The 23,831-nt window shown below is 40.5% G+C and overlaps 1 protein-coding gene across 2 annotated transcripts; it reads left to right on the plus strand.

Annotated features, from left to right (window-relative positions):
- The first annotated feature begins 871 nt into the window (after positions 1-871).
- LOC148024240 (ABC transporter G family member 31-like) lies at positions 872-9,110 on the plus strand. 2 transcript variants are annotated; one of them, XM_087693845.1, is made up of 12 exons: positions 872-2,254; positions 2,445-2,652; positions 2,802-2,827; positions 2,927-3,054; positions 3,832-4,341; positions 4,451-4,749; positions 4,892-5,124; positions 5,266-5,412; positions 5,534-5,788; positions 5,876-6,050; positions 6,141-7,337; positions 7,468-9,110. In XM_087693845.1, the coding sequence occupies exons 1-12, from the start codon at positions 1,682-1,684 to the stop codon at positions 8,745-8,747; spliced, it is 5,031 nt and encodes a 1,676-aa protein (XP_087549971.1). In that variant the 5' UTR covers positions 872-1,681; the 3' UTR covers positions 8,748-9,110. The 2 variants fall into 2 exon arrangements, with proteins under 2 accessions (XP_087549971.1, XP_087549972.1); XM_087693846.1 differs by having other exon boundaries at positions 2,116-2,254; positions 2,335-2,652.
- Positions 9,111-23,831: the final 14,721 nt, after the last annotated feature.

The following is a 23,831-nucleotide window of genomic DNA, read 5'->3' on the forward strand; positions in this document are numbered from 1 at the left end:
TCAAGCACAACATAAGAATTAATTAAGCCAATGCAGTCGTAGCTTAGTTGGTTTGAGTGTGGGTTGAGTTTCATGGGTGTTTGAGTTCTAACCTTGGGCTGTGCTTCTCTAGTGGCACAAATATCTATAAGCATCTAACATAAGAGTCAAGATTCATTCGATTGTTTATTGGATTTTGAACTTTTGAAGGTTGCTAACTCCTCCTCCTTGATAGTCAGGACGATACTCCTGCTTCATGCGAGTTCTCAAGAATCAATCTTTGTTCGACTTAAACAGGTGTTTGGTTTCCTGCCAAGGGAGCTCAATCTACTCACTCACAAGCTAGAGCTCAACTCCACTTGTAGATTTTCCTAGCAATGGTCCATAAGAAGTTTTAGACAAAATCCCACTGTAATTTTTCAATTGTGAATTACAACATCATGAGATTTTGTGAGGGAGGGACTACATAACTAGCTAGGTGTGAATGGGGCTAGCAGCACCTTGTCCCAATCTGCACGCCTAGCTAGGTATGCGGTGCCTCCCAAGCAAAAGCTCATGAATGATCGATGCAAGGAAAACAGCACCGTTTCCTCGCATGGGAAAATGCGTGGACCTTTGCGTCTGGGCGGCTGCATTGTTTTCTTGATGTTTCCGAATCGCGATGGGATTGGCGTGATTTGAGGTAGAGCTTTGTCTTCTTCTTTTTGACGTGCTGGGGTTGACGCATGCAAAAAGCTCGGATTTCTCACGTAAGGAGGGCGCGCCATGTGGCAAGCGCTGGTTTGCTACTGTACGGCCGACCGTGACACGTGGACGGCATTCCCTGTCTGACCTTCATTGGGGAGACCCCCTCTCTCGATTTCATCACAATTTGAGCAGCCATAGCCAGGAATCTCAAGCAGAGCCTTGATTTGCAATCATCACTATAGCAGCGACAGCTGATCTTCTGTGTTCTTCTGCCATCCCAAACCAGACGCAGGATTTCATTAAGGCTTCTTCGAGAGGATGGTGTAACACGTGATTTAGGCAGGCCTTCCATTGACCGCAGTTAAAGCTTCTTTGTCAGATTTAAGCCAGCACTTCAACCATATTAGCTGCAGCAGCAACAGCTACTAATAATTCGTGTTCTGCCGCCCTAAATCAGAAGCAGTTTTGATTGAGCTTCTTTGTGATGATCAAAACCTTCGATTAAGCCACCACTTCAACCATATTAGCTGCAGCAGCAACAGCTACTAATAATTCGTGTTCTGCCGCCCTAAATCAGAAGCAGTTTTGATTGAGCTTCTTTGTGATGATCAAAACCTTCGATTAAGCCACCACTTCAACCATATTAGCTGCAGCAGCAACAGCTACTAATAATTCGTGTTCTGCCGCCCTAAATCAGAAGCAGTTTTGATTGAGCTTCTTTGTGATGATCAAAACCTTTGATTAAGCTCCTGTGAAAGAATCAGAACACTTATTAAATCTCCTTTGAAAGGATCAAAAGCCTTCGATCAAGCTTCTTTGTGAGAATCAAAGACTTTGATCAAGCCTTCCGTCGGGCTCCTTTGTGAGAATCAAAAATCTTGATTAAGCCTTTGATCGAGCTTCTTTGTGAGAATCCAAAACCTCGATCAAGCCTTTGATCGAGCTTCTTCGTGAGAATCAAAAACCTTGATTAAGCTTCACTTCTGAGGGAGGAAGACTTGAGCTACATGATTTAATGGGCACTTCAGGCAGTGGTGCCCCTTGGAAAGGCTTCCATATTGCTCCCACCAAGGCACCTGCGAGAGCCAGCAACTCAGGACCAATATGGTGGAGACCTGATGAGCCTGTGCCTGTGGAGAGGCCTTCCTTCCAGAGCTCCACTCCCGATCTGAGCTTCCAGAGCAGTATTACTGGTGCCACTGCCTTCTCTGATTTCACCGATGACACACATGGTGGGAAGGTCTTTGTGGTGCCTGTACGTGGCTCTGAAACCCCTCTCACCAGAGCCAAGCTTCCTGGCATCCATGGCTCCTCCACTCCTGAAGTCCAGGACAAGCTTGCAAATGCAGACCCTGATAATGTGCATGACGTGGCCATGCGTCTGTATAAGGCCCTCAAAATCCATGGACTCTCAGGAGAAGCAGAGCGAGCTTTCCGCCATCTCAATGATGCTGGGCATGCTCATAAGCAGGAGGATAATGAGAAGGCCAATGCGGAGGAGCTGGTGGGGATGGACTACATTCTCAAGGATGGAATTGTCAGCTACCTGCGAGATGTAGCTCGAATTACACCGCCCATTCCTCAACAGGTAAATTCATCAAGGATGCAGTGAAACTTAAAGGCTTGCAGCTTATTGACATCAGCAGATTTAGAAATTTTATTTTGCAGTTCTCACATGATGCAGAATAAGTTGGGGATTGTATAAGCTGCTACATGAAAGACACAACAAAACTTTCAAATTTTGAGGAATTGCTCTTAGCATGCTGAATCTGTTGCAGGTTGTGAGGTTTATGGATATCCAGTACACGGCCAAAATAGCTCTAGGACCAGATGGGTATGAAACATTTGGAAAGAAGCTGCTTGGCTGTTTTTTAGGTCCTTTAATGAGCCTGGGCAGAAAGAAGGAGATTGTGGAGTTTGAGATTCTGAAGGACATAACTGGCTATGTAATGCCGGGTTCCTTAACTTTATTGTTAGGACCCCCAGGTACTATGTGCACATACAAATAATGATCAAGATTTACCTCCACTTCACAAGCATAAACTTGCACTAAGTCTTGCAGTTTCTTATAATAGAGGTATTCAAAATCCACTGATGGGGTTGTCATTCTTATTTTTGGGTGTGCTTTATTGTAGGAAGTGGCAAGAGCGCTCTATTGAAGGTATGTTTATGTCCTGGAGCATTATTTGGAATACGTTGAGTCTTGCACAACGCTTTCACCACCCATAGCTGGCAGTACTACAATGATTTTGTTCAACAGGTTCTGGCTGGAAGAGCTGTGGTGAATCGCAACACTACTTTAGAAGGCACAGTCTTGTACAATGATAGAGAGGCCTCAGAAATCGTTCTTACGAGGATGATAGCATACATCAACGGGCAACTGAACAAGTATATTTCAAGATTATGCATTCCATACAGTACTGCGGGTAGATTGCATATGGCACAAGTGTCAAAGTGAATAACTGTCACTAATTGAACCATGTCAAAACACTCCATAGAATGAAGTAGGGGCAGAAATCAAGTGAAATTGTGAATGGACGGAGGAATGTTTTGAAGGAGCATGAAAGCTTGGGAGAATTGGATGATTATTTAAGTGTGTACATTATGATGGTAGATTTCCATGACTGTGGCAAATGTGTCCATGCCTCACTCGGGCTTTGCTCAAAATTAGAAAAATTGTGTGATCTTCCACAAGTTTTAACCATTTTCCATGCTGGCAGCAGGAAAAGGGGTCCTTTTACCTTGTTTTATCCCATACATAGTATTCAACATCACGAGCTTCTGCTTGGAAGGGGCTACATACCTAGCTAAGCATGGTTGACAGCCCCCTGCCCCCAACCATGCCCAGCTAGGTATGCGATCCCTTCTTTGCTTCCTTCCCCCAACTGTCCCTAGCTAGGTATGTGATCCCTCCTTTGCAGAAGCTCATGATCTTGTAATTCACAATGTGAGAAATATAGTGGGAATTTGTTCAAGACTTCTTGTGTTCCTTTTCAAATGCCATAGTAAGATGGCCATGCTCCAGACACATGCTGGACACATGCAACATTAAAACTAGATGCCAGTTCACTGCACCTGATGAAAGGAGGCTGCAAAATTTTCTCTTGCACCAGATGGACAAAAGGGGCCAGATAATTTAACATGGCTGATTGGTGATATCTGCAGGCACATCCCCTTTCTCACTGTGCGGGAGACATTAGAGTTTGCAGAGGATTGCACTCAAGGAGTGAGGCCGGAAAACTTTTCCCCACAAATGAGAAAATTTTTTGCACATGCATTGGTGGAAGGACAGGACCCCTTCTTGGAGTACATGATGCAGGCCTTAGGCCTCAAGGCCATTGAGCACCATCTGGTAGGCCCTGCAGGGCCAGCACAAGAAGGCATCACTGAGAGTGACAGGGCAAGGCTAACCACTGCTGAGATTGCATTAGGCACCTACTCAGTCATGCTCTATGACCAGCCTTGCTCAGGTGGGCAGGACTCGTTGGCCACATATGACTTGGTAAACACACTACGTGCCATTAGCCGCATCCAACAATGCTCAGCAGTAATGGCACTGGTGCAGCTCTCAGAGGAGGTGTTTGATCTGTTTGACCGCATCATCCTGCTAGGAGAGGGCCAGCTCCTCTACCAAGGCCCACGCCAAGACGCCTTACACTACTTCAAGAATCTTGGGTAAGTAATTTGTTAGCTATATTTTTCATATTCCGATGCTATTATCAACTCTATTCAAGCAGTTGCTTGCCACTTTATCATATGCTAAAGAGTGCCAACATGTCTGTAGGTACATGAAGCCTGCACATGTCGACTCCTGCGAATTTCTCCAAGATATTGCTGCAGGCCAGGGAGCACAGTACATGGACAGTTCTCGTACCAACCTAGTCAGTGAAGAGTTTGCTCAAGCATTCAAGGCTTCAGAACTCTACCAAGATATCTTACGTGTGGTGTATAATGATGATGTGTTGCATACATTCTGGGTGGAAAGTGAGCCAAGCTTAGGATTGTCTGTAAGAACACCTGAGCCTAAATCATATGAACGGGACTACTACGCAGATGCAGACCAAGCCCAAGGGCGAGGTTTAGGTGGGTCGATTCTATTGAACAGTCCTGTTGCAAAAATATAGTGAACAGTCCTTTTGCAAAATCATGTGACATGAAAGAGTTAGCCAAACAAGTATAAAATATGAGCTGTAAAGATTGGCCCTAACACACAGTAGCTGGACAGAGGTGGTGGTTGCAAGGTTGTCCAAGAAAGTGGACTACACTCGTGGCATAGAGAGTACTGGGCGTATCCAAACAGGGGACATTGTAACAGGAATCTCTACAAATGATGGAGAAATGCATTACATTGCAGTGGGATCACAGTCAGACCGACAGACTAGTGCTGAATCTGTATATACCATGCTAAAGAATGCAAGGGGTCATGTCCGACTGCAAGTAGAGCGTCCTATTGAAGAGGTAATGATTTTGCTTCTAAATTTCAGGCAACAAGATTCACCAAAGGAATGTCCTGTCACAACCTTTCACACTCTCACTACTTGGGCCTTTGAGTTAGCAAACGCCTGAATCCTTGATAGAACTTTGAATTATTTTTGGCAGTCCGAAGCTGATGATTTACCTAAAGCTTCCATCCAGTTCTCAAGATCTTTTGTACAAGACAGCTGGGCATCAGCAAAGACTCTGATCAAAAGGCAGCTAAAGGTGGCCAAGCGACTGCAGATTCTTATCAACCTAAGGTTAATCCAGGTACATTCATTTGTGTCCAGAATGCTGTATGGTTTTCTTTGTTGGATTGTTGGCGAGCTGCTTGAGCAGTACAGCCAGTTCAAAACTAAATGATAAATACTTTTGGGGGTGAATTGCCCAGGTGTTTGTGCTTGGATTGTTTACAGGATCATTCTTTTGGCATGTTGGTGGTGTATACGACCCTCAGGATCTTAATTTGCTAAGGGCTCTGGGTTTTGTGGCCAACATGAGCATACTCCTTGTGAATGCCGTACAGCTTCCTGTGTATATGTTATTGCGCCCAGTATTCTACAAGCAGCGGGCCCAGAGGTTTTTCCGTGCATCATCCTATGTGATTGCACATAGTGCTATCAACATTCCTCAATCTTTTATCGAGGTAATTCGATCTTGAAGTTTCGCTTCTCAGTGACAATAGCTGTGGAAGAAGACAGTATTGATGGATCATTCTTTGGCATCTTTACAGGCTTCGGTATATAGTGTGTGCATTTATTTCATGGCTGGCCTCTCTATAAACAAACATGGAGCTCATTTTTTCGAGTTTGTTATGTTACTGTTTTTAGTATGCTATCTGGGGTCCTCTCTTGTGTTACTTCTGAGTGCAATATCACCTATACTAGAAGCAGCTAATGCTTTAATGGGTGAGCTTGACAGTCCTTCCGCCTCTTTCTCTTGGAGTGTCTCTCTTGTATTCCTTGTTGATTTGCTAAAAGGATATTGTTTGCTTGCAGGACTACTAGTGTCCATTTTTTTGCTTTTTAGTGGTTTTGTCATTTATCCAAACAACATTCCTATGTTTTGGAGATGGCTATATTATCTGAACCCACTTCACTGGGCCAATCTGGTGTACTGTATGACACAAATTGGAGAAAGATACACAGATCCCTGCTCACAGTATCTAGGCAGCTCTTTGAACTTTTGCAATCTTTACCCAGACAGAACAGTTGGGCAGGCATATTTGCTGCAATCTCAGATTGTGACCGACAAAGAGGAGCATTGGTTGGGCACATCATATGTTATACTGCTGGCCTGGATTCTGCTCATCAATATGTTGTGCTTTCTGGCATTGAACAAACTCAACTTCCCGGAAGTGAATCACTCTCTCCCCCGACCAAGAGGTTCTTCAAGGCCGGTGTTCAGTCAAGTGGATAAGGATGCAGAGGATGCGAGTTCCATTTCAGGAGAGAACTTTTTTGCGTCTCAAGAAGCATCATCGCCCAAAATGGGCACCATAGTGCCCCAACAGCCTGTGGAATATAATGGGCTAGAAGATCCAGATAACTATGATGAGGAAGCAATCACAGGTGGGAGAGAGTGGCGGAGTTCAAACATTCCTGTCAGGCCCGTGACATTATCATTTTACAATCTTGTGTTTGAGACAGTGGGCGTTCCTGGGAAGGGAAGGACAGTGCTCAACCGTGTGTCTGGATGGGCAAAGCCAGGAAGCATGCTGGCACTCATTGGCAGTTCAAAGTCCGGTAAGACGACATTGCTCAAGGTGCTTGCAGGCAGACGACCTCCTGGCAAGCTGGAAGGGGACATCTTGGTCAATGGTTTCAAAGCCCCTGCAACTTCTTTTTCCAGAGTTGTGGGTTTTGTGGAGCGACTAGATGCCCATCAGCCTTTCCTCACAGTGCGGGAGTCTTTATACTTCAGTGCCAGCCTACGGCTGGATTCCAGGATTGGACCATTGCAGCGATCTGCTCATGTAGAGCTGGTCCTTCAGCTGCTCAACCTAACTCAGGTGAGCAATCAACTGGTGGGGTTTATTCGTGATGCAGCTGGTCGCACGTATGAGACTGCCAAGAGGATCACCATAGCTGTGGAGCTGGCAGCCAACCCTAGCATCCTCCTCTTAGATGAGCCTACGTCTGGGCTCGACAGTGTCGGATTGAGAAACATTCTATCTACATTGCAGACCATAGCAGGTACTGTTTAAGCTATGTATGGAGAATACTTGCTCTCTGCCCCCACGTATATCTGCATGTACAGGGATAACAATAGTGCACTGTCTTGCTTTTTGAAACAGTTTGTTCTTTGTGTCTTCTCTACAAACAGGTACTGGGCGAACTGTTGTGAGTACCATCCAGCACCCTAGTGCACTGGGCCTTGCCACCTTCAATAATGTGCTCATACTAAGCACTGGTGGTGAACAAGTATACTTTGGACCAGTGGGTTTCAACTGTCAGGAGCTTCTGCGCTACTTCTCTGGCATACCCAAGTTGACACCACCAGTGGACCTTGCCTCGCGGAACCCTATCACCTTTGTGTTGGATGTGCTGGGCGCCGGTCTTAAGCGGCGCGAACCTGCCCATAACTTTGCAGCAATATATCGAGCATCTCCCTTGGCATCCACCAATGCTGATGAGCTTCATCGATTAAGGCGTCAAAATAGGCGGCATGCCTTGAAGCCAGTAGCAGCTGCCTATGCTGCTCCTGCCACTAGGCAAGCTGCCATGGTTTTCCTCCGCACTCAGCGTTTCCTTTGGCGTAATGTCTCTTACACATTCGGTCGCCTTACAGGTTCCATAGCTCTGGGCCTGCTCATGGGCTCCATATATATTCACATCAGCTACACTGACACCTTTAGCCTCAGCTCCCGCTCCCTCTACATCTACATGCAAGTGATGCTCATTGGTGTTATCACTTCGAACAATGTTGTTCCCCAAGTGGGTTCAGATCGACTGGCCTACTACAGGGAACGCAGGGCTCACATGTACGCTCCGGTGTTCTATCCCATTGCCTGGGTGTTGGCAGAGATTCCATATCTTCTGATAGCTTCTTTAGCTTTTGCTGGTTTTGGCAATGCCATAGCGGATATTGCAACTGAGTCATTGCAGCATTTCCTTGTCTACTGGCTCTCTCTCTTTGTGTTCACTTTATCTGTAACCTACTTTGGTATGCTATTGACACTTGCCACACCGCAGCCTGTACTGGCTGCCTTTGTGGTGTCAATCATCACCTCCATTTGGGTCACAGGCTCTGGTGTGGTGGTTCCCTTTAGGAAGATAAGCCGGTTTTACAAATGGGTTTTCTGGGCAAACCCATACCAGTATGTTATAAACACCTTGACAAGTGTGAGCTTCTACTGTGACACCTCTGTTAAGGAATGCCAGGGGTGCATGTTGAACCAGCCATGCCCAGCCTGCCCCTGCAAGCAACTGTCTAATCTCAATTACACCTTCTCATGGGAGCGACTGCAGGAAGTCAGGTCCGTTCGAGACAGTTCCATTGCTCTGGACTTTGCAGCACTTTTGGGCATGGGTGTCTTGTTTGCAGGCCTTGCCTTCCTAGCATTCACCTTCTTGAAACACAATACTAAACCCAGAAACAAGTGAAAAGGAACAGCTGTTTGCACTAGCAGTCCTGTACCACATAACCTCACAATAGAGGGTTATGTCATGGGTGCTTAACATACAAAGTTTTGTCGCATCCAAGACTTGTAGGTATATTGAGAGCTTGACACACAGCTAAGATGTTTAATAGATGAAACCTTCATACCTGAGTTTTGTCTCATTCGCGGTTACCTTTGTTTGTTGAAAGCATAATCATCATCATCTCCTCATATTCAAGTACATAAAATGCAAACAGGATTTTTTTGTGATATTTAGTACTTGTACATGTAGACTTTGACACAAAGGTAAGGTTTTCAGAAAATGAAACGTTCATAGCTGAGAGTTGTCTCATGCATGCCAATAATCATTTGGTGGCACCATAATCCGCATCATTACCACCCACATTCAAGTGATGTGAAAATGGCTATTGTTGTATCTGTCGGCTGATGAGACGTAAGCATGCCGCAACTAAAGCTACTTTTATACAAACCCTTGACGTAAGTGAAGTTCTTGGCAAATGAACTCATATATCTTAGAACTATGCTCGATAAAAGAGGTAACTTTGCAGCATCGGAAAAATGTACAATTGAAACTTTGGTATTACCAGGAGATTCATGCCCAGAGCTTTAGGCACGTAGCTAGGTGGCCTCTAAAAGCTTCCAAGATATCCTCTTTATCAAGAAGTTTGTTATCGCTCTGATCTTCAAGGCAGCTGATCCACTCTTGCTTCCCCTTCTGCTTTAGAGCTTCGAGAATAAAACATTAACAGAGCATTGCCCATAATCTCCCATTTGAGAAACAACAGACGAAAGAGCATGTCTAACTCAGGAAGCGCAATCCAAAGAAGTTCTCCTTGTATGTGCAGCAATTTGGCCACGTTTTTTTGCTGCAACAATAACTGCTTTATTGCTTTCCATGCAAGCTTCGGTGGGACTGCTGCAGGTCTGTTTGGCCTCAATCCACAGGTGTTTTATTCTCTTGATGGACGAAGGATCCTCCAGAAACGATGTGTTGGGTCAAAACATCATCGGTCGTCCATTCATGCCACCCCCCGGAGTGGGCGAAATGTCATTTGTATGGCACAATGATTTGACGCAGTGACATCAAGGCACCAAATCTGCAATCCGGAGTAATCCACCATGCTCCATCGTTGGCAAAGGCATGATTTAAGCGTGCGACCCTCCAGTTTTCACACTGCTGACGATTGTGCCATGTAAATACATGCTCTCCATCTTCTTCAGAAGCCCTCCTGATGCCACTCCCTGCACTCTCCAGACTCCTCTTCTCAGGAGAACTCTTTCAAACATCTGTTATGTATATTAGCGCTCATCTATTCTAGTACACCTATGGAAAGATATCACTATCTGTTTTGGACCATTGAGACTAATCATGGAGTTTGAGGATCATAGATGCTTGGGTTTCTTCCCCTTGGAGCTCCAAAGGTGGACAGCAGCTATTCTACGGAGTACGAGTCCCCCCCAGCTCGGCTCACATAGACAGGGAGCCGCTGCACAATCAAATGGCTGTTTTCCTACATAAAGTGTGAAAATCATGCCAAGAAAATATCACCATTGTTATTGCACAACAACTATTGACATGTTTGGAGTACCATTGCACCATCCCATAAACAACAAATATATATCTTAACAAGGGTTTTCTTGCACTAAATTCAAGACAACATTTGCATGAACTTTTTTAGCTAATGCATGTTCCCTTGAATCAACAACAAGTATAAATAAGAGGGCTGCAACATCATTCTTGACATGTAAGAACAAGAACAACTCTCATGTTTTGGAGATTGTGTCATAGAAAGACCATGACATACTTCATTGTAACAAGATACTAGTGAATAGATGAAAAAGATTTAGATGCTCAAGTAAAAGATTGAATGTATTAAAAACAAAAGAATAATTGAATAATGATAATAAAAAAGCTAGTGATATGATATTAGCAAAAGATAACTTGTTATCAATTGATATCTTTTAAAAATTCAAGAACAAGCGCTTTAACTTATAGATGAACACGTTAATTTTAAATCATGAATTATTAATTGAATACTATTTTTAAGATATGTAAATGGTTGAGTAGAGATGGAAATATGTTTTTAAAATCATTTACATGTAACTCTATTATGTTTCAATACTATTGATCAATGTGTAAAAAACAAAACAACCCTGTATGAATGAAGATGTCAATGTTAAATCATGGTTACTTAATTGGATACAACCTTTAAGATAGGTGAATAATTGGATACATATACTTGTATATTTTATAATGCTATTAATCAATGTATCAAAAAAATACTAAATAATTAATTATCAAAAGACTTAGAAAACAATAGAAAAACTAAAGTTCAATAATATAAACTTTATCAATAGACAAATCATTTGGCAATATATCTACTTTTAAAACTTAAAACATCTTATCTCAATACTTATCGCATATTGACTTAATACTGGGCCTCACAATGATATATTGTCACTTGTTTATTTGTATTTTAAAAAATATTTTGTTAATTGGCTTGTGTGGCTTGGAAAAATTGTGGTCACCCTTCAACTCACTATTGTAAGGATGTTTGTACATTTTCTAAGGATGAAAATTAATAACTTCTTATTGCAATCCTTCTTTGTGCCTTGAAAAAACTATTTTTTAGTGTTTGTAATTATAAAACTAGTAGCTCACAAAATTTTGATAAGAAATACCAACCACATTTAATATATGTCATTGTTTTCATTGGTTATGAGAAATACTTTCATGAGCATTGCATGTAAGAAAATACCAAAGTAAAATGTTAAATTTGGAAAATAACTTGAAATTTTTGCAGAGAAGACTTTCAAGTTCAAAATGTAGGGTCACTTTAACTTCAACATGATTAGAAACCTACAAAATCCAAATGAGCCCTCCAAATGTCAAGGTTGATGATTTTGTATTGGCTCTAAAAAATGTTTTAAGATAAAGTGAAGTCCTTTCCCATGAAAACTTTTAAAAATATCGAAATAAACTTATACATTCTAGTTTTAGGTTCAGTCTTTTCTTAACATCATAACATCCTACTTGATTTTTCAAATAATTATATGCACCTTCAAGAATGTGGACATGGTTATGTTAAGGGTGAGACCTAAGAAGAGCTCATTATCCCAAAGAAAGCATAAGCAGCTTAGTGCCAGACATTGAGGACCTTATGAGGTGATGAAAGTAACAGAAAGAGAGATTACAAAGTCAAACTACCACCCCATCTCAAGGTACATTGTATTCCATGTCTGTAGGGTCCTTGATACTAGGTTTAAAGTTAGGCTTGGTATGTGTGTGTTTGTATCCTGGCTTGGCAAGGTGGCTATCTTTGGTTGATTAGGTCCTTCAATCCATCTTTTTAGAGCTTCCCATAGTTCTGGACTTTGCTTAAGCAATTGTAATAATGGTAGGGACACTAAGGTTGAGGTGAGCATGACGAGTAAGTTACTCACATGTCTTCCTAGCTCCAACTCCTCAAAGGGTTGCTGCTAGTGGTCATGAGCAGGCTGTCTTATTGTGGCAATCTTGTTTTGCCCTTGTGATGGCATCTGTGGTATCATATTATTGTCCTTTTGTCCCCACATATGTAGGAGAAGCAAGTAGGCTCACATGTGAGAGTTCATTGATATTGTCCTCGATGAGAGTGGTTCTACATCCTTTAGGTATGCCTGCACCTCGCTTAACCATTCTCTAACCTTATCCACAATCTCTAGTTGTTGTTTGGGATTGAGATACTCTCCAACTCATATACTTTATTTCTCTCTCATTTTTGGAGTGGATGTTTCAGCTTTAGCATCGGTAACATGCTTCCCTTTGTTGAGTGTGGTGGCACTATCTATTTTGAGAGCAAGTTTGGCTTTAGATTTCTTCTCCCTTCTTTTTTAGTTTTTCTTTTATATGGATGTTGCATCCAAGTTGCTAGGTCCAGATAATGAAATGCTAGCCCATTGGCTTGATTTTGTGTGATGATGTTTCAGGGAATCGGGGTGGCATCATCATTTGGTGTTTCAACACTGAAGAGTGCAGCACAGATGGCATGATTGTCAAGCTAGTGGAAGGTTTTTGCCTGGGGTAGTCAACATAAACGAGTGTGACACCGCATTCGGGACATCTCAAATCCACTTTAGAGACATCACAATGAAATATGCCTTGGATGACCACATGTCCAACATGTGAGTGGCTCTTAGCCTTGGTTTCCTCCTAGATCCCTACCCAATTCCATAATTGGCATTGATCTATAATCCATCAAGATTAGATTATCCTCTTTATCATATGTGACATAAGGGTTCATGTATGTCTCCTCATCCAATGGTTCTTCCACAAATTGCACTAGAGCATCATTTTACGGATGGGTTATGATGGGCCTAGGAGGTTTAGGTATTCCTATTGGAATAATATCAAATCCTAGGGGCTATTGGTCTTTGCTCATTAGGTGTTTGCAAGGCTAGTGGAGCTCCTCTCCCAAAATTGAATTGCATGTTCCCAAGATAGAATGTTAGTGGGTGGGGTTGTTGATAAGGTAGCCTGAGAGGCTAGTACTTTTAGGGTGGAAAGAGGAGTCATCAAGGTAAATTGTGATCGTACCTAGTTAGAGCACCTAGACATAATGGACTATGAGCAAGCTGGATTAGTTCAATTATGCACTACACCATTGCTTAGAGTGGAATCAGTCTCGGAACTATGACCACTATGGAAAACTCTTTCTTCTGGTGAAGGTTGTGAGTTCAACTTTGAGTTAGAAGTCAGCTTTGAGAGTGATCCAGAAATCCCATGACCACCCAGGAAAAAACATACCAAAGGGGACCTTCCACTCCATTTGAGGTGCATGAGGCTCAAGGAAGAAAAAAGGAAACAGTCCAAGTCCTCGGAAGTTGAACGACAAAAGAAACCACATGGCTTACCCAGATGCTTCACTAAGTATAAGAAGGATGACCACATAGTGGTGTTGGTAGCGCCAAACAAGCAGGACAAGCTAGTGAACCCATTGAAGGACCCACTAAAGTTAAGGAGGTCAACTTGGAAAGGGAAGGGGACAAGCCTCAACCCGTGTACATATCTAACAACTTAACTGAGCAAGAGGAGTCCAATCTCATTAATCTCTTATGAGAGTATGTAGATGTATTTTCTTGGTTCTTAGAAGAGCTGAAAGGAATTGATCCAAAAGTATTGTGACTCACAACATTTCTATGACCCCCAATGCAACACCAGTTAAGCAAAGACTGTACACAATGATCCAAAGCATGCTCATGTTGTGAAGGAGGAAATAAACAAGTTGTTGAATGATGGATTCATTTATGAGATTGAGTACACAGACTAGGTATCATCCGTAGTAATTGTCCTGAAGAAGAATGGAAACATTCGAGCATGCATGAATTACAAAAAGTTCAGCCCAATGAACAAGAGAGACAATTATCAATTACCATACACCAAGCACATGGTTAAGGGAGTGGTAGGGAAGGAAGCCTACAGTTTCCTGGATGGCTTATAACCAAGTGCAAGTGCACCCAGATGACAAGCATAAAATGGCATTCGCAATAGAATGGGGTGTGTTCGCCTACATAGTCATGTCATTTGGGTTGACTAATACTTAAGGGAGTGGCAGGGAAGGAAGCCTACAGTTTCCTAGATGGCTTCTCTGGCTATAACCAAGTGCAAGTGCACCCAGATGACGAGCATAAAATGGCATTCGCAATAGAATGGGGTGTGTTTGCCTACATAGTCATGGCATTTGGGTTGACTAATGCGTCTATTATTTTCTAGCGTCTTATGTGTGCTATTTGCAAGGACATGCTTAGAAAGTGACTGGAAGTATTTGTGGATGATCTGTGTGAATTCCAGCTGGGAAGAGTACCTACACAAACTCTACATAGTCTTTGAATGGTGTAGACAATACAATCTTTTACTAAATCCCTTAAAATTCCACTTTTGGATAAAGCACGGATGTATCTTAGGACACATGCTCTCAAAAAATGGCATTGCTACCAACTTTTTCATGATTAGAGTGATTGCCGATTTACCACCACTAGCCAACTACAAGGGAGTTCAGTGCTTCCTCAGCCACACGGGGTACTATCGACAATTTGTGTTGAATTATGCACTCATTACACGACCACTTTACAAGTTGTTGATTGTATTTGAGTGGATTGAGGAGTGCCAATGCACTTACGAAGAATTGAAAAAGGCTTTGATGACTACTCCTATTCTATGAGCCCCAGATTGGTCCATTACTCTCCATGTGCATATTGATGCATGAAAGTTCATCATGTGAGCAGTTTTGTGCCAACCTAGGGAGCATAACTTGGATAATCCAATGGGGCTTTACAAGTAGACAACTCGTTAATACGGAAATGAACTACTCCACAATAGAAAGGCAAGTGCTAGCTATGGTATTTGCTGTTAAGAAATTTCGGCATTACCTTCTCGATGCACCCTTTACTTTCTTTGTTGATCACTAAGCATTGCTTTATCTTGTGAACAAACCTTGCACAATAGGATGCATTGCTTGATGGTTACTTTTGCTATTAGAATTTGACTTCTCTATGGTAGTACATAAGGGCAAAAAACATTACATGGTAGACCATATGTCTCGCATAACCAAAAGTAGCTGGGTAAGGCATTGTAGACGACTTACCTAATGCACATCTATTTAGAATGTCTAGTGAAAGAGATTTGTTTAGAATAGACCTTACACCTTATTGGGTAGATGACATAGTCCACATCCTAGAACATGCATTACCTGAACGTCTAATTGAGAAGGCTAGGCTAAAACGTCTCATTTTAAAGATTCAACCCTACAATTGATTGCCATCCAACTCTATCGAATAGGATAGGATGGATTGTTGAGGAGATGTGTCTATGAGCATGAGATGCATGATGTGCTTGTAGAAGCTCTTAGCAGAATTGCTAGAGGACATTTCAATGGGGATACTACAGCATGTAAGGTGCTCCAGTCTCAATTGTGGTGGTCTACACTATTCCTCAATGAAGCTAAGTTTATGAAGCACTATGATGAGTGTCAACAGACCAAAGTCCCTATTCATAAGGATAAGATAGATTTTACCCCAGCGGTAGCATGCCAACCATTTGAAAAATGGGGTTTTATTTCATCAGTCCAATTGGCCCTATAGCACAACACTCACAATCGAGGTACATAATCATAGCCACAAACTATCTCACCAAGTGGACTAAAGCTCGAGCAACTCGAAAAAATGACACTAGGACCATTGCCAAATTTCTTTGGGAGCAAGTGATCTCACGGTTTGGATGTCCCATAGAATTAGTCAATGATCAAGGCACACACTTCATCAATGCAATGATTTCCCACTTGTTATCCACCTTCTTGATAATCCATCGAAAATCCTAACCGTATTACCCTCAAGCCAATAGTCAAGCTAAAGCCACAAATAAAATCCTAATGACCATCCTAATTAAGGTGGTCTCTGCCTCCCAAAGTGATTGGGACAATAAGCTAATGGCAACATTATGACCTTATAGGACAGCCTACAAAACGACCGTAGGAACAAACACTATTCAAGCTGACCTATGGAACTAAAGCAAGCTTAATAGTAGAGTTATTTGTTCCAAGCTTGAGAATAGTAATCCAACAAACATGGGATGGCAAGGAAGCATGGACAAATTGCCTAGTAGAACTAGAATACCTATTTGAAACTCGGCTCATTGCAACTCATGCCCTAATCTATGAGAAGATATGATGCAAGAGTTGGTTTGACTAGCATGTCAAAAAATATGACTTTGGACAAGGAGACTTAGTGTTATTGTACTCTGTAAAGAGTCACAAACAAAAGATAAAGTTTAGGGGGTTGGGACATTTCAAAGTTCATAACATTTGTATAATTGGCAACGTGGAGCATGAAACCCTAGAAAGAGAGGGTATAGGCTTTTTCAATGGCAGTCGCATCAAGAAGTACTAGCCTCTATCACCCACTACATGAGCTTCCAATGATAATACTACCCATGAATGTTAAAGTGGCAACTATCACAAGCATAGAGGATAAGGATGAAGAAACAATAGCACCAACTTACTTACACATAACAGTAAATGCCCAAAAGACACATACATTTGATGCATTAATCAACAAGGGAGCTGACAACAACATCCTCACATATGATCATTAGACCCTCATTGGTCAGTCCCAAGTGCAACTGATTAATGTCAAACCCAGCCCATTTGGGGGGTAGTCCTATCCACTACTAGGAAAGTGCAAGGTAATGATTTCTATTAAGACTGAGATCCTTCCAATCATCTTTTATATACTACCTAAAAAAAAGGTGTTGGCAAGGAATCACTTTTGGGTTGTGCTTTCAAGAAATAGGCTCACCGCAATATTGACTATGACTCTCAGCGCATTCACCTTGCCATAGGCAATGTTAGAATATTCATGACTTCCAGCAAGGTTATTGTGGCTTTGCCAAAGCCCACACTGCCACCGGTAGTTAAACCTAGTGCCAATCCCGAGGGATGTAGTGAACCTGCACAGACATCCAATGTGAATTTTTTTCAATACTTAGAAAGCCCGACCAAAGCTACAATCTAAATAACTAAGTGGATTCCCAAAAGCAAATCGCAGTCTATCCAGGGCACATTCACAAGATTTCATGGCTCTCGTACCCCAAACACTAGACCTAAAAGAAAAATTGGCCTTAACAAGAATAGGCAAAGGACCAAACTATGATGGGTGCCAAAAGCCCTATTGTGCGCCCAGGTTTCTATGACATCAACTCCTTGGTGTGGGTGCCTAAATCTACGAATGGCACACTTGCCTATCCATTGGAACCTTCCAACCAACATACATGTACTCGTAAGCAGTAGGAGGTAAAAAGCAGAGCGAAAAAAAAGATGCTCAAATCATAAACACTTAATGGGTCTATTGCCCAAAATTTTGCCAAACCACTACACCGATAGGCCTTGCCGTAATACCTCCAGTGCACCACCCACTATACAAACAGAGAACCACACGTCCCTTGAACCACAAGCTCAATCACATGCGACAAATAATAAGCACTCCAATGACCACCTCATAACGGAGGTAACCATAGCTAAGCAGTTGAGTCGAGTCACACCCCAACCACCTATAGGCCTTAAACCATCTTATCAATGACGATCCATTCTCAAATTGGAATCCAATATGGCCAATCATGTTTCTTGTAGCACTAGAATCAATAATAAAAAGAGATCCATCACAAACATGAAGTATCCTTTCTCGAGAGATAGAATAACTCACACAATTTGCTTCTTCAGTAGTGTTGTCATATGTAGCAGTATATGCTCTATTACGATCTGAATCAAAAGGCCTCTTGAAACATAGATGGGTTGGATGATCACTCTTTTTGCAATAGTCACAAGGAGAATAATCTCTAGATAAATATGGTTGTTTATTTGTAATACCATGTTCTTCATCATATTGTTTTGCCAGACCATTTCTATTGCAATAAGAGCAATGTACTTGAGACGAGAGAAGTTACCACCATGGCAACTCCTATGTGTATAGCATGGAAAGGTATGCCTTCAAGCAAGTAAAGCTTGATCGATTTGTTTTGACTATGTGTCCCCTTGTGAGGTCATAACTATTTCTTAATTTGTGTGTCGTCGTTCATGTCGTTGTGAATATTCAATCAAAGATATACAAGCTTGATCAAAATTAATCCCATATTTATTAGACAATATGGTAAAAATATTATCATAAACAAGATCCGTGCAGTGTTAAGGAGCTATGTTACCAATTGCTTTCGTGGAATGGCATCCTCAACATCAAGGTAATTGATAATGTTCTTGAATGAGTTGATATGTGTTGTCATAGAAGTTCTGGTATTGTATTGTAACTTACTGACCTAACTAGGAAGACAAAGTATTTTTATATTAGATTTATTTTCAAAATTTGCTATCAAATACTCCCATATAGCTTGTGAGGTTGAAAGATTTCTTGAAGAGAGTAGAAAGAATATACCAATGGGATGCTTTGTTGTGTCTGACCCACTAATTATAAGAAATTGCCATTCTTCAAAGATAGGTTCTTCAGTTACAAGGGTATTATCACGAGCTTGATCAATTGGTTGAGGCAGACATTCATAATTACCAAGAAGAATATCATGCAAGTCATCACCTTCAAGAATTAGTAGCATATTTACTTTCCACCCAAGGAATCCTTGTCCTTGGAAATGAGAGATGGAACATTGTCTGGGGAAGGAAGTCCGTTGATAATTATATAATTTGACATAGCTGGTTGAGAGAATACGTACAATATGAGATCATAGAATCTGCATACCATATATGAAATGACAATGAAAGTGCATCACAACAAGTCATACGCAAAAGCTATGCTATAAAGAAAAACGTTTAGTTCAAAAAGCATACTCCAAAAGAAAGAGACCCAAGATAGACGAAACATGGGAAAGAATAAAGCATTGTTGCTTTACTTTTTAGCCAAGAATAGATGATGATTTGGCTAATTTTGGCAAAAACATAGAAATGCAAGAGTGAGTAATCGTAATGAAACTTGTGTTGTAGAAGTCTACATGAAAAGCTATTGTCTTGTTTGTTTTCTTGTTTCAAGTCCAATTTACCTTAACTAACATAAATTTTGACATAGAACTCCAGATTGAGCAAGGATTTGCAAGGAAGAAAGCTTGTGAGTCCTAACACATCATAAAAATTGGTTTTCTTGAGAAAAGCATTTTCTTAAGAGTTTCCTAAATATAAACTTTTAGGGTGTCCAAGCAATGCATATCTACAATTCAACATATCTGTAATCTAAATGATAATCGATGATGATTGAGTGAACTTATTCTATGCTTAAAATTCATAATATAAGATTCCCATAACATTTACAATATATCAAATTTAAGCATAAAAAGAACATGAATCAAGAATAGAAGAGATACTACATAGGTATACTTCTTGATTGTCTTCTTCAAGGAATTGGTTGTGATCGTGATAGCTCTAATACCATGTTGAGATGTAGAGAGAGAAGATATGTAAAGTCGAGAGAGAGAGAGGGAGAGAGAGAGACAGAGAGAGACCATATATACTCCCAAAGACTATTTCATATTTATCATAATTTACATATCACTACACAACAATGCAAATTCTTATAGTTGCTTCCACAATTGGTTTGACAAACATTCCAACATATCCTTGCCACAAGGATCATTTTAACTAATACATTAGTGGAAGACTTGACATATTATGATGTATTTTTGCTTCTATTCAGGTCAAAGGTTTTGATGGTGTAGCCTTCATATATTGTAATGGCATTTGAAGAAGGAAGATCAAAAAGTCAAATTTGGAGCAAAATGTTTTGTCTCATGTCGATATTGTATTTTAAGAAAAGGGATCGAGCATATAAGGTAGTTATGTGATGGTCCTAGGATCCTCGCATTTGTGCTTGGTGAAAAAACTTGTAAACTAAGGGAATGGCCCCCCACTTTCTATGTGGGGTTCAAGAATGTAAAAGGTTTATAGGACGAAAGGCATATAAGGATGACCTCAACATGGAAAGGCTTAAATGCCCTAGTGAATGTTTGTTTCCATAGTCTCCTATCATGTATTGTAACTAACCCATGTGTTTCATTTGTCCTACAAGTTCCTTAAGCAAGTTCTTCGTGATTATTGCTTTTTTCAACTTCACTACTGCGACTTTTGCAAATGTTTTCACTACATCACCCAAATAGTTAGAGAGTCTCAAGGTATTTTTGCTTACTTTAGTATGTGTTTTCTCTGTCAACTCTTAGGAGTTTCTAAATGTGTTCTAGATCACACTGTATAGGAATTCTAGCATCTCAAATCAAAGTGATGAACACCATAGCCGACTTGGACAAACTTTCCATCACATTTTAAATTTTATAAAGTAACAAAAGCACATTGGTGGGTTGATACCAAAGGCCAATCTAGCACTAGATACGATGAATGCACTAAGTACATATATACAGTCAGTCAGGTGGTTTGTCGTTCACATGATGTACCCTACACATCGTGTGCAATAGGTGGGAGTAAACGTGGGAGAGCAACTCCAACTCACAAGACCACCTTGAAACCTCAAAGAAAAAAGACGGCCGGTTAGGAGAGAGCCTAATGCAAGCACGTGTCACGTGTGATCTGTACATGAACTATGCTTGATGTTACCCATATTGTATTGCATGCAACAGCTAGAAGCTGGACGAGGAGGAGAAGTCCATAGCAAATCGCTGGTCTCTGGCCGCAAACCTTCATTGCCTACCACTGGATGCAATAAGAAGAAGAAGATGTCAACGACGACGGCGATGATGACAATGACGATGGTAATGACGACAGAGAAGAAGAAGATGGTGAACCCAACGAAGCAGTGCCCACCGACCACGAATGAAGCTGAAGGAAGCCTAAGTGTGCTGCTGATATCAAACGCATATGACCACACAAGGAACTTTAGACACTCAACTAAACTAGATAGTAAAAAGACTCACATCTAGTAAATGTATAAAATTTGTAGGGAATTGTATATCTCAACTAGGTTTTTAATTTTACTATATAAATATGAAGTTAGAACTAGTAAATAAACTAGTATCTAGCAAATGCATGTACTTTTCTAGTTACCACGTAGGGAGTTTTGGATTTAAACTAGGATTTTAATTTTATTAGATAAATATAAAGGCATCTATAACTAGTAAAATAAGTGTTTACTTAACAAATAAATCTTATAACTTATAAGTCATAGAAAATATTCATTATCATAATAAGCTAAGTAACACTTCTTAAAACCATCTTATGCTAATGTGTTGGACCCGAACCTATGTTACTAAGTCTTGGACAACTATTAATGTAACTTACGTCTCAATCTCCTCTTGCATGCTTTGCATTTCAAAGACACTTTTCATGTGTAGGCAGTGATAGAAAAACCATTTCATATAGCTATTGTTTACACCAAACATAGTTTTATGTACTAATCACATTATGTGTAGAACTTTTAATGCGATGCAATATTGCGAAGATTCTATTATGGTAACATAGGAAACTTGCAAATTTATCAAGGTGTAAACTTGCCAATGTAATTTTTTCATATCCTAGATATTTATTGCAAGAAATAAAGGGATATTAAAGGCCCGTCCACCCAATTGGCTATGAAGACCTAGGTAGAATGGAGGAAGGAATTCCTGCACACTAGACCATCAACATGAAGAAAGAGAGCTCAAAAGGTGCAGTGGGCTGTGAAGTCAAACAAATCAAATGCACTGATATAGTGACACATGACAATCAATAGGCTACTTATTAGAGCTAGGATCTCCAAGATTGTTAAGGTACCTTCATGATGCATATCGTGTAGGAATAACAAGGAATGTACCAAGCACCTATTTTGGGATTTCCCCCAATCCCAAGTAGTTTGGAACAAACATAGAGTGCCAATGACATGATAAGAGTGCACATAGAAGTTTGTCTTATACAGAAATAAAAATGGGAAATAGATTGAAAAATGGTTATATAAAATGCATTAGTGCCTATACCCATAGCCCATCTAGTTGTCCTTCATATTCTATAGCACACGCAATTTAGTTGCAATATTTTGCAAGTAGTAACCAATCATGTGACAATAGCTATATGTTTCAAGGATAGAATCCATCATGATCCTAAAAGGTCAAAGTTTGAACCTGTTAGTGCAAAAAAAGTGGATTTAAGCAAGTTAGAACTCATTCTATTAGATAATGTGGAAGGAAAATGGAACTAATATAGGTAATGCTTGTTCTAAGGGAAATATTTTTGGTGGATTTCTTAGATGGCTTTCACTTCATTGTCCAAATAAGTAATATCATAGCTTATTTTACATCATGCCACAATTAAAATGTGTTGGTGCCCCAAAAGATGTCACCCAAAAAAAACAGTGCATGATCGTAAGAAGGGTTCCTAAAGTGTCTCTTTTGGAAGATGAGATGAACTACATTTTCCAAATAAATAACATCATGGTTTATTGGACATAATCCCATCACTATAATATGTAGGTGTCCCAAAAGATTACCCACAAAAAAATGCACGATCATAAGAAGGGGACCTAAAGTGATTCTAATTAAAGGTGGTTTACAGGACAAGCATTACCAAGGTGGAGAGAGAACAAGATAAATCCATATAGTTGGGAGTTTGTTGCTCATTTAAAGGTCCTACATGAGCAAAAAGATAGGTGTTGTGCTAATGCTTTTGGGGGTGCATTTTGTGTTAAGTCTGGATTCTTTGGCCACAATTTCCCTATTTCTAGTCTCCCCACAACTCTTAATGATTCTTTCTTTCACAAGCACATATGTCATTGTGGGGCAACTCACGTTAGTTTTCCTTGTTTATCTTTGGTATTGAGCTTTTTAATTGCGACTTTCCATATAAGTAAGTTGAGCTTGGGAGAGAGGGTACTCAATCACACAATTCTCATCTTGTACTTCCAAGTCCCCAATCGAGTCCTTGAGACCTCCATTCTGTTACTACCTTCATAATGACATCATCTTTCACTTCTTGAAATCCTTTCTACTTTTGGCAACTTGCTCTTGTTTACTGTTACATATGACTAACTAATAACTAATTATTAGCCAACATTTGAGTAGCTAAATACATATAAACACTTATAGTAGACATGATAGTTTGATCAGTAGAAGGGGACAATTTGTTGTCTTCAACATGGACTCAATGAAATTGAACTATCAGTGAGCTTCCAATGAGGATTAGCTATAAGTTAGTTTATTGATATTACTTAATTGAATTTGGTTCCTTTTTTGTATTACAGAAAATACTTTGATTGAGTGAATTGTCTACTTTAGTTCTTAATAAGAATTAGTGGAATATTAGACTAAGATAGATTTGTATTATTTATTATTTTTACTATGAAATAGAATTCATATTGAATATGTACAAACATAAAATTGGGTGACCTGGCTAAGCCAGAATCAACTCTTAGCTGGGTCTTTGAAGGTAACATTGAATACTTGGTCGGTTTTCCTAAGTAACCTTATAAGTAGAGCCAAAGCATTGCTTTATATTTTTAAATTCTATATCAATGGTTACCATCTTAAATTCGTGTATCCTCATTGTGAAATCCATTTTCTAGCACT

The sequence above is a fragment of the Lygodium microphyllum genome, chromosome 15 (assembly GCF_053477565.2).
Source record: "Lygodium microphyllum isolate KBCC chromosome 15, Lygodium_microphyllum_v1.1.10, whole genome shotgun sequence".
NCBI classification, from domain to species: domain Eukaryota; kingdom Viridiplantae; phylum Streptophyta; class Polypodiopsida; order Schizaeales; family Lygodiaceae; genus Lygodium; species Lygodium microphyllum.

Bases quoted from the DNA above. Each gene is read 5' to 3' on its own strand.
- LOC148024240 (XM_087693845.1), top strand. From the start codon at position 1,682: ATGGGCACTTCAGGCAGTGGTGCCCCTTGGAAAGGCTTCCATATTGCT. The intron at 4,342-4,450 runs GTAAGTAATTTG...ACATGTCTGTAG, and splicing joins CACTACTTCAAGAATCTTGG to GTACATGAAGCCTGCACATG. The intron at 5,789-5,875 runs GTAATTCGATCT...GCATCTTTACAG, and splicing joins TTCCTCAATCTTTTATCGAG to GCTTCGGTATATAGTGTGTG.